The 12278-nt window shown below is 37.7% G+C and overlaps 1 protein-coding gene across 16 annotated transcripts in view; it reads right to left on the bottom strand.

Moving 5' to 3' along the window:
* Positions 1-12278, bottom strand: part of otofa (otoferlin a) — a 78305-nt gene that overhangs the window by 52919 nt on the left and 13108 nt on the right. For all 16 annotated transcript variants that reach the window (XM_082147427.1, XM_082147435.1, XM_082147440.1 and 13 more), the window contains exon 3: positions 2284-2372. In XM_082147427.1, the coding sequence (XP_082003553.1) occupies positions 2284-2372 (89 nt within the window). The remainder of the gene's footprint in view (positions 1-2283; positions 2373-12278) is intronic.

Here is a 12278-nt window from a genome sequence, read left to right as displayed (position 1 = left end):
GGCAGGAGTTCTCGTTTCGTTAGTGAGTAATATAATGAGTGGCAGTGTTGGAATTCTGAGCTGGAATTTGTGGTTCCTCTGCACATTATCTACAGTTCTGCAGTTATTAGTGACGGATCCTGTTATAGAGCCGCAGTGTACTCTCTGCCTTCTAGTGATATTACTAATTAAATGCATGAAATCGCACCCCAGTTCCTGACATACATCCACTGACATAAAACATTACATAACACACAGGCTTATTACTAACCTACCAATACTTTTTAAAACACAGTGACTATTTAAAACACATATATGTTTTTTGAATGCTCACCAAGGCTGCATTACTTGATCAAAAATACAGTAAAAAAAAACGTAATATTGTGAAATATGATTACGGTTTAAAATAACTTTAATATTTAAAAAAAAAATGTACATGTATTTTATTCATGTGATGGAAAAGTTGAATTTTCAACAGCCATTGCTGCATTCTTCAGTGTCACATGATCCTTCAGAAATAATTTTAATATGCTGATTTGGTGCTTATGTGTCACAAACATGACACCTTTTTTTCAGGATTCTTTAATGAATAAAAATAAAAAGTTCAAAACAGTATTTATTTGTAACAGTATCATTTTAATGTGTCCTTACTGAATAAAAGTATACATTTCTTTTTCTTTACTGATACCCAAACTATTTATTATCTATTTGATTTCTTCTCATATGGTCTTTATTTGCAGGATGGGATCCTATTAATGCTAATGCAGGCATCAACAACGTCACCACCTGGTGGTCAGTTGGTCATGAAACAACAACAGCAATGTTGAATGAATCACCATTAATTCTCAATTACTGCCTGATCTTCCCAAGGCTAGGAAATGTTCACCTCTAATGTAATGTATAACCTTGTGTGTCATAAGGAAGATAGAGTTTCTGAGCTACACATCGGTCTGCTGCGTGTACACAACGGTCTCACACCTGGTGTTTTGTCCCGATCTACTGAGTTCGCATAGATCACGATCAGGTCAGCTACGTAATGCATATGATGGATAGAAATTACATCTGTAAATAACAAACAAATAGCTAATGAGTGACGCGGTTAACATATGTCACAGGGGCATGTGAATTATTCATCAGATGCTCTTCTTATACATTGTGATCTATTCACAGGTGTCACTGTCAGCTCTAAACAATGCCTATGATAACAACACAAAGTGCTGACCATTGATTGTACTACAATTAAATTAACTTAATAGTCATGATAGATTTTTCTACTTGTGCTCACGACAGCTGCAAATTTACTAAGTCACGTTGATGTAGCCAGACCAAGATAACGGTATACACTCGCACGCACCAACTCACACTGACGTCTGCATCAGGAGAAGTGTCACACTTTCAGGCCACAGAATTTGCACGTCATTTTAGTGGAGAACAGCTAGTAAAGATTGTCAGCCTATTCACCACCTCTGGAGGAATACAGTATATAGAAAACACCACAGCACTCCTTCAGAGTAGTGGGAGAAAAGCTTCACAGAGTGAATACTGACAGGTACATGAACAGGAAATACACTGCACTGCATCCAATCAACAAGTTTCTAGAAAATACTATAACCAGAACTGATAGGCGAACCTCTATTCTGTGGCTGCTCTCTCATTCATATCTCGGGAATTAGTGTAAATTAGAATTGGCAGTATTTAATTAATTACTGTCAATAACTACCACTCTACTGGATGGATGGATGGATGGATGGATGCATATTATTATGAAGGCTATGATTAAGTAGGAGAGTTATCATGTGCAACATTTCAAAATACCTAAAAGGCTCAAATAACCTACACTGCTAATGGACTGTCAATACAACATATTATGAAAACCAGCATCACAAAGAAAATGTACGAGTTATGAGCTCCTGTATGGTCCGATGGAAATAACAAAGACTTATTGCTAAACAAACAAGCCTTAGTTTGTCTAAGAGAACATTTAAATAGCCAATGCTTTGTTGCTGGAGTGTGTTTGGAGACCATAAGTTGAAGCCATGAATGTTAATTACTTGAACTAAATGGAAATGTATTTAGGCTGTGTTTATAGCCTTGTTCCACTCAATATCTTGTTTAGATTTATTTTAGACTGCAATAATCATTGTACGTGTACTGATTATAATGTATTTTCTGATCATAGCCTCTTAAATCTATATGTCAGTCAATAAATACTATATATTCAGAAGCAAGTACTGTATATTAAAAGGCTGCAATCTTTTTTGAGCTGATCTGAAGTCACACAGCAAATGTATTGAATTATCATACCTGTTAGTAAAGACTTTGCTGTAATTAAACACTTGGATCTCCAGCATCTCGTCTCCATCCACTTGACTCCCAATTGGCCATCGGAACGCCTGGAAAACAAACCAATCAAAGCCAAAAATCAATATGTTCAATCTGTTTAAACAGAACTGACCATTTGTAGACATTTCCATACTTATTATCCACACTATATTGGGTCCATAACCAAAATAGCTCTAGTACAACACCGCACCATTAGATTTTCATATGAGCACAGATAAAGACAGGCTAAAGTTATCGATAATGTCGTGCTTGGTGATCTATACGGAAGCCCATTTATGCTTCAAAATAAAACATTAAAAAGGTAATTGTGAGATGAAGTTTAAAATAACACATAGGGCCCTATTTTAACGATCTGAAACGCAAGTATCAAGCGCGAAACGCAAGTAACTTTGTGGGCGGGTCTTGGGCGCTGTTGCTATTATACCGGCGGGATAAATGACTCTTGCGCCCGACGCAAATCTAAAATGGGTTGGTCTGAAGTAGCTTCATTATTCATAGGTGTGGTTTGGGCGTAACGTTAAATAAACAAATCAGAGCGACATCTCACATTCCCTTTAAAAACAGGCGCGCTTGTTCCATGGCGGATTGCTATTATAACGGCGGATTTGCCAGGCGCACGCCAGGAGCGGTGCATATGAATAACATGTGCAACTTTAGGGACTTTAGACTAGGTTTTTCCTGGTCAGTGGCAGAATTGTTTTCTAAACCTGCAAAATAGCACCAGGGAACGTTTGCGCCGGAACACGCCTCCTCTTTGTGCTGAACCGCCCCCGGGAGCGCAAGTTCATTTCCTAATTTACCGACGTGCGTCTGTGGAGGGAAAAGTCCGCTGTGCGCGGGTGCAAAATAGGAATGATACATGCATCGGTGTACAAAGTCAATTGCGCTGGGTGCAAGATAGGGCTCATAGTCACATTGTGAGATATAAAGTTGCAATTACAAAAAAACAAAACATATATGGAACAGAATTAGACAGATTTGATAATTTGCACAATAAAGCAGACCTTTACTATAACTAAATGTGCCCATTTTCTCTATTACAACCAAAGATAGAAATACACTAGTCTCAATCTAAATACACTAAGGTCAGCCCATTTACTTGCTATTAACATGCCAAACTTTCAGTATGAATATTATATAGGATACTGAAGGACGACCCATTTGCTTCCCTTTTAAACTAATTGTTGCAAACTTGCAATTTATGACACTGTAGGAGTCTTTTCTGGTGCTCGGGCTCTAAACAGTGGGATGATGCATTAGCTTGCTCATGATCCCTACATGGACTCCCATCTGGCACACTGATCTATACAGACAAACGGGCTGCCCTGAGGGCTGCTGAGGCGTTCTGTTTCACTGCGATTATGGAGAACAGCGGTACTCCACTGCAAGGCTGTGAGACCACAATGTTTCTTGCCAAATCAATCAGTGCAGAGCTGAGACTGGCCAGGATGCACTGGCTAGGGAATGAGATTTGTTGGTGTGTGGTTAAAAAGTCACAGAGGCCACGTGCAGGTAGATAAGGCGGTCACTTCTGCTTAATCCTATTTTGAACACAAGTTTGGTTTACAGGAGCGACAACCACATTTAACAAGCAAATTCTAAAAAAAAATAGAAATTCACGTGATAACAACATGTCTACAGAACTGAACTGAACACATAGATGTTAATTGTTATTACAATCATATCAGAGATGTGTTTCTCTTCTCCAAATGCAGTGTAAACAAAGCATATGGAAAATAGGTATGTCTTCACTCTTTTGTATCACTATAAATGTCTTCACTCTCACTTTTGATCAATTTAGTGCATCCTTGCTGGATAAAAGTATTAATTTCTTAAAAAAATTAAATAATTATATATATATATATATATATATATAAACACATATATATATACACACACACATATATATATATATATATATATATATATATATATACTGTATATATATATAAAGCATATGGTGCAGTGGGATGTCTGCAGTAAACAAAGATGCAGTAAGCCTATAGAAAAGAGCTGAGGGGAAAACAAAGATTATAGGAAACTAGATACAAAATAATAAGGCCGCTAAATTCATCAGTATGCTCAAATAATTAGTTGAACCAGGGCAGATTGGGGAATAATTATTTTCAAAATTGAACCCCTGGCAGCTCCTTGTGGATGATATTGCACTATATATACATTTAACCTCAATAATATCCTGTAAAAAGAAGAGCTTTTTACGACTTTGCATATAAACACAAACAGAAAATATATAAAAAAGGAAAAAAGGAAATTGAGCTTGTCCGGGAGCTACGTTAATGAGGCTTACACAAGGAAATAACGTATTTAAGAATCTAGTGAAACTTAATGGGATAAAACATGTTGAGCTTGGTTGTTGAGGATGGGATGCTGTTACACACACACACACACACACACACACACACACACACACACACACACACACACACACACACACACACAAACACACACACACACAAACACACACACACACACACACACACACACACACACACACAAAAGCAAACTTCTGTCAACAGGACACCTACGGTCTTATATTTCAAACACATTAGGATCATTTGTCTATTTGAATGTTATGGGTTCTCATCACAGTATGAGCAGTTAATGCGATGAGAGACATGATCCTCACTAGAGAGGGAGAGATACATACCAGATGCTTGCAAAGAACTACATCTGAACATTTTATAATACAGAAGGGAAAAAACGGGAACACGGGAGGGGCTCAAAAAGAGTCATTTGGCATGCATGGAAATTGTAAAGTCGTTGAACACAAAAGTCTGAAAAGAGGGTCTATGTGAGATTTACTAGATGTCTCAAACCACCTCCATTCGCACTCGAGCAGCTGCACAAACCTCAGGACACGTCTATATGCTAAACCTACGGAGGGGAGCCACTGATGGAGTATACTGCAGGAATTGTGCGCTTTGCTTGCCTTCACGGACTGAGCCAAATACCCACGGGGTAAAGTCCAGTCAGGCGGAGTGAGGATTTTCCCCTCAAATCCCTGAGCTCCAGTGCAGAATCTATATTCACTCCCACGGATGGTGCAAAATATGAGGAAGAATAAACAAGAGGAGATGGAGTTGCTCATTAGAGAGAACGAATTAACTGGCAGTGAGGGCTTATTTTAAACTCACTCGAACTACAATCCCTCGTGTACATTAACCTTTAGTACGTTTATTAGAAAGCTTGAGATGAGAGGCGGTTCGGAGAGTATGGGGAAGAATAAGGAACATGAAGAGTAGAGATAGGAATCATCTTTTTAACATGCTTATGCTCCCTGTGGATAAAGGGAAAAAACAAACACACAGACAGCGATTGGAAGTCACTCTGATGGATATCCTTCAAAAAATCCCAACCATTATCACGCAAGCGTAACATTGAGAATCAAAAGCAATTTGTGAGATGTTTAAAATTGTCTGATGGGGTGTTATTGCTTATCAATTATAAATTAACAGAGATGCACAAAATATATTGCAGGTCAGTTATCGCCTTTGTTTATTTATTGCTGTTAAATGTCATCTTTATCAAATCTCATCTTTATACTGTACGTTGTGATGCCTAAATCCACTTGTAGCATTTAAAATGATTAATTTGAGTTTTTAGAGTTTTGTTTTTCATTTCCTCAGACAAAATAATATAGAATTATAACAGTTATAGACGGCCATAACATGAAAATATTGTCTCATTGGTAAAAGGCCAGAATCTTAATATATTGTGCATCCCTATAAATGAAAAAACTGAATATTGTTTGAAAATGTAAACAACTGTGCATAATTCAGTTTGCCGCAAATAATTACGGATAATATTATTACAAGAACCTGTGACAAGTGGCAACATACCCTTTACAATAATTAATAACACTCTTACAAATGCTGCTGGCTATCTAGAGAACAGATTAGAAGGAATAACAGTGACTGTGCCCATAGATGCAGATCAGATGAGGATCAAATTATCTTTGCAGATGATACGGCTGCTGATTATAAACTTTGAAAAAAATCTATGCAGCTTAGAGTTATTCTTGTAATAGCATTTGTAAGAAGGCTGAATTCATCAACACAAAGACGTACCGCTAGTTCACAGTTGCTCACCATGACTAATTAACCCAGGAAATAAAAATTTATTGGACAAAAATAGCATGGCTCTGCACTCATTTTCAAAGCATAAGCTTCACCCCATTTTGTTAGATGCATGGTTAAAACGGGGAAAAAAATATGGTTAAAAATAAACTTAATTAAATATGTTTTTAACAAAAAGTCGAATAACTTTTAAAGGATAATTTCATGTGTTTTAATAAAATAAAAAAGACGATAACACAAAGCGCATATCCGAAAGAAATGCCTGAAATGCAGGCGTCTGCCCGTGAAAAAAAGACTTATCTCCCCATCCTGCTGTCATGAGGTTTGAGCTCAGAGAGCTGTGACATTACAGATTCACTCAGTGTCTTGTTGACTGGACTCTATTTCACTGCAGATAACTGCAGCCTATTCTCAATTTATCCTCTTCTTTTACTCTAGTTTTTTCTCTAGGATGCACTACAGACTCTCATAAACCAAAGAAACATGTCATGAAAGCATTTTTTTTCCCCCATAGAATCCCAATCAACTATAATATATGCATAAAGGACAATGTACAGTTAGCTCCACAACAAATCTTAAAGCTCCTACTAAGAAAAAAGTCCATTACAATGTACAAAACAATCAGCCTATAGCGACAAGACAAACACTGAAACAGTAGCCTGGGAAAACCCAGACAACTTCCGGCAAATTCAGATTTGCTCGAGAAGTAGTCTGGCAAAGAGCTCATTCAAGCCCATTTCCATGGCCTAGAAATCGCGGCACCAATCAGAAACGTTGAGGCGGGCTTTACACAATGACGATCGCTCTGATTGGTTTTAGGTCTATCCAATTGCGCCCAAAAGGCATTTGAGCGACGTCCGTTCAACTTTTAAATGCATTATTATATTCAAATTGCAAACACATGAGGACAGTCTCCAGGAAAGACCCACTGGCAGATAAACGTGCTACTACATTTCTCTCCGAAACGGTAGGAAATTAAATTAGATTTAATAGAGGATTTTAACTGTGACACGATGATTGACAGGGCAGTTTACGTGACAGGATACACGCGACAGATCCGTCCGATAAAGATGATAAAGTAGTATGTCCCAAAGCTTGCCTACTTTTTTGCTACACATTCAAAAGTAAATACCTTTTCTTCACAAAAAGAGTACATACTTTTATGGCGTAGTGTAACTTAGGCGAATTGGGACGCAGCATATGGCTTTACACGATGACGATCGCTCTGATTGGTTTAGGTCTATCCAACTGCGCCCAGAGGCATTTGAGCGACGTCCGTTGGTGACACCCCTTTGGAAATGATTTTTTTATGGAGCTTTGCCAGACCATAACTCAGTTACTACTGAGAATGGTCTGGTTTTAACCAGGCTACTGAAACAGTATTAAAGTAGTGAATTTTCACTACAATCAATAGCACCAGTTCTGTTTGTATGAATCAAGAGTGAGTCTGCAGTGTGATATGAGAGACATGAAAGTAATAGAGAGCGGTCTGATACACAGCGTTACTGCAATCGACAAATCACAGTCCAGTATTTAATAGATGAAGGTACAAATGATGTTACAGTTGAGTCCAAAAGTCTGAAACTACACTGAGAATCAAGTCCGGAGTCAGTTCATTTGAACGAATGTCTTATTATTGAAAAGACGTTGAATAACTAACACAATAACTTAAAATATACAGCTTCCTTCACTTAAAAATGTGCATACTGGTTTTATCACCAACCTCAGTCATGTTTTACCAACTAGCATTTAATTTATCTCACCAAATGGTTGTCCTCCCCCTCTTACATAAGCTGTGAATAGATGAGCTCTCTGCATCAGTGATGGTGAAGACTTGAGGTGATTTGAGTTTGTAATTCAGCTGAAAGAAACTAAGAGCCTCCTCACGATTTAAATGCATGGAGAGTGAATTATTCAATGGCAAAGGATCACACACTGACATCTCCCTCCCCCTCACTTCTCTCTCGCTCTATCTTTCTTTTTGTCTGTGATTCAGATAATGGAAAGATGCATGAACACTCAACTCTTTCATTGAAATCAATGCCTCTCTATTAGGTAAAAAATGTGCACTGGTCCTGACATCAAACCGCATCTCTAATCAGCCTCCTCAGTCAAGCCCCCCGGTGATTTTCTTTCTCACACTCGCTTGCTCTAACGTTTTTTCCTTCTCCTCCTCTCCTACATTTGTATCTGTCTCTTTCCTGCATGCTGTATGCTTTGGTCTCTTCGTTTTTCTTGTAATTGGAGTTTTTTTTATCTCGATTTCTCAGCTCTTCTCTTCATATCTATCTTCCAACCTCTGTAATGTTTCATGCTGCCACATAAAGTCGTTTCCTGACATTAATACAAGAAGTTAAAGCACTTATTATTTCAGATTCCCAGTATGCGGCCAACTCTCGGGAACATTTCAGCTAATTAAGCTTATTAAAACAGATTGTTTTGATTTACCGCAGTAATCTGGGATGAGTTAATGTGGCTATTACTTCTTCCCTCTTCCCTCTACACCATATGGCCTCACAGTGTGTGATTTCTCCTGCAGCACCTCAAACATCTCACCCTCCGCAGATTTCGCTAGGTGACCTCACTCAATTCTGAGTCACAACAAGCTCATATCTTCCCCTTTCCTTTCCCATTAAATCTAAAGCATCAAAAGAAATGGTGACATGCATTTACATGTCTGTATTCTGTTTAACAATTGATAAAGACAGGGGGCAGTAATGTTAGAGACTTTAAGCCAGCAGCACGGAAGTATGCAAGTATAGAGATTGTGCACTGTAAGGTAGTTTAGTTAAATGCAAAATGCTAGCCCGTTTTTTTATGTATTTGAAACAAGTCACCAGAACTTTTGTTCATTTAATTGTCTATTAGCTTAATCCACAGCTGTTATATATCAGTGGTTCTCAACTGGGGAACCAATTAATAATAGTTCTGATAGGGTCACAAACAGCAGGGGAAAACAATGCTAACTGCAAACCGCATAATTATGCGTAGATAGCATATACAAATAAATACGTTTATTAACTTTTAATAAATGGAGGATAAAATGATTCACCTGTCTGTTATTTAAGTCAAAGTACAATTGTCAATTGGTATAAGTTTCAACATGGAAAGGTTGTGTGACATGCACTCATCCTCAAAAACCAGGACCAAAAAACTATACTATAAAAAAATAAAAAAATAAAAACTCTAACCACATTATAGAGTTATCAATACTAATAATTTTGGGGTGCTTCTGTCAAAACATTTAAAAATCAAACACTCAAACTATTTAAAAAAGCCTCTTTATAAATTAATGTATTAACCTTTTTCCGACTCTTGGTGATTTTCTATGTGCAATCTCTTGCCGCGAGAGACTGGCAATTAATTTTCTTGGCAATGATTTTTTTCAAAGGTGTAGCCAGGTCTTTCCCCAACCATCCATAATACATGGCTTAGGACTCACACACAGTCACAAACACACACACACACATACACACACACACAAATTCACACCAACAGACAATTTAGCATCTCCAATTCACCTATACTGCATGTTTTTGGATTGTGTGGGAAAACGGAGCACTTGGAGGAAAACCCACACAGACACAGGGAGAACATGTAAAACTCCACACAGAAAGGCCTCCTGGCTCAGCCAGGACTCAAACTGGGGACCTTCTTGCTCTGAGGCACCAGTGCTACCCACTGAGCAACTGTGTCATCCCTTTATGCATTACCATTAAAGGAACACTCCACCGTTTTTTCATATTAAACTATGTTATTCCCTTAACTAAGACGAGCTGATACATACCTCTCTCGTCTCAGTGCGTGCACTCAATCGCTCTGGCCCGCGGCGACACTTTGATAGCAGTTTGATAGCCAGTTCATTCATTAGGGACCAAACAGAGATGAAGTTAGAAGCGACCAAACACCTCCACATTTTCCCTATTTAAATACAGTTACACGAGTAGTTAGACGACCAAGTACGGTGACACAAAATAAAACGTGGCGCTTTTCTAAGCGGGTAAAAAGGATAACTATAATGTATGGCGGATTAGCACTTGGGAGCACTTCAACTCGGCGCAGTAAAAAGTCACGTTGGTTCTAATGACTGAAGTGAGAGGGGGAGGGGAGAGGATTTTTCAGGCGTGACTTTTCACTGCGCCGAGTCGAAGTCATCCCTAATGAATGAACTGGGCTAAGCTAAGTGCTATCAAAGTGTACGCACTGAGACGAGAGAGGTATGTATCAACTCGTCTTAGTTAAGGGAATAACATAGTTTAATATGAAAAAACGGTGGAGTGTTCCTTTAATAAATATATTTTAAAAAAAATTTTTTTACTTTTTACACTATTTTGGAACTTGCCACGAACATAAAGGTCCTAAAGCATGACCATTTGAGAATCACTGATTTACATATGTCTGATATCTAGCTCGATAAGTTCAACCTTCACACCTTTTAAAACATCAATTTAATTTGTCAGCTTTTCATTGCAAACACAACAGCATCTAATGTGAAACGTCAACATTTCATTCTCTGGCAGCGTGAAGTATGGTTGAAAACTGTTGGAAAGCTGAACAGAAAGAATGATTAGACTGACAAAAGAGAGAGATTGATGCAATTTGGTGCTTCATTGGGCCATTGAAGAGAATGATCAAATCAAATGAGATATGCTGGTCATGATGAGACAATTCCCCATCAGCATAATGAGAAAGCAACTCTTATTTCTTCACTGAGACATTGATGCAGTGTGATAGGCATAGCTGAAGTTTTGTGATGGACATGAACTTAAATGCATGGGAGTAATAGGGCTGAGGCATGTAAACATCCTTAAATGGGTATACATGCATTTATACAAACATCAGCAGTGGTAACACCGTCATAATCTCTTGCAGACAATTATTTTATTTTTTTTAAACAAAAAGGATTTGTGGAAAAGTATTAATTCTTTAAACATACTTTTATTGCCCTTTGTTTCGTTACACGATGTATTCCTGTGCAACTATGTCATCACTTCAAGTATTTACTCCAAAAAATTGCACTAGTTTACATTTGACCAGGCCCATTTTTTAGACCTGTTTCCCAAAATGTATTGTGTTATGCAGCCCCAACAGCTGCATTATCATTAACATCATTAAAGAAGCAGTATTAGAATCATTAACTATAAAATTAAAAATAATTGACACTGTGCGAGAAAAATAGCTCACCACACAGCTTCCTCTGTCTTTAATAAGACACCCCTGAGCTTGTTTGCCTTTTAACATCACCTTCTTGTTTGCCAATCATACAGAAACGTTCTCTGCAAGACCTAACAGCAAATTTATTTATTAATAAAATGCAGATGGTATGTTCAAATGTATATAATAAGTAAGTCAAATTTATTAATTATACGGTGGAATATAAAATAACAGAAGCTCAACAAATATGAAAATATCTCCCACGAACCAATACCCTGGCATTTCTACAGAATTTAAAGTAAAGTTATGATTTACATGTAAAAAAAAAAGTCAAAATCCTTTCCAAATACCCCTTGGAAGTTGTTTAAGAAAAGCCTGGGGTTCGTGTTCCTCTGCATGATAATAAATGTTAACAAGGTCTCAGAGAAATTGCCTGTCACTATGGGTTCAGCAAAGTCTTTCTCCATCAATCACTCTTGTTCTTTAATATTTGACATTAAAATGCTAAACACAAGCAATAGTAATGAAATCTGTACACATCTGATCTATATATTCTGCCCACTGAAGTTTCAACCACCACAAGAAGTGCCTTAACCAGCGTGAGCATCAAACGTTCACATCAGCAGCTGCTAACAAGTTTCTTGCTGGACTCCTGCAGATAAAATCAATGGTTTAAAGATAGGCACTCCAGCAGAGCTGATGTAA

This window comes from Leuciscus leuciscus (assembly GCF_965113295.1).
Source record: "Leuciscus leuciscus genome assembly, chromosome: 19".
In the NCBI taxonomy this organism is placed as follows: Eukaryota; Metazoa; Chordata; class Actinopteri; order Cypriniformes; family Leuciscidae; genus Leuciscus; species Leuciscus leuciscus.
This window is presented reverse-complemented; position numbering and strand designations above follow the sequence as displayed.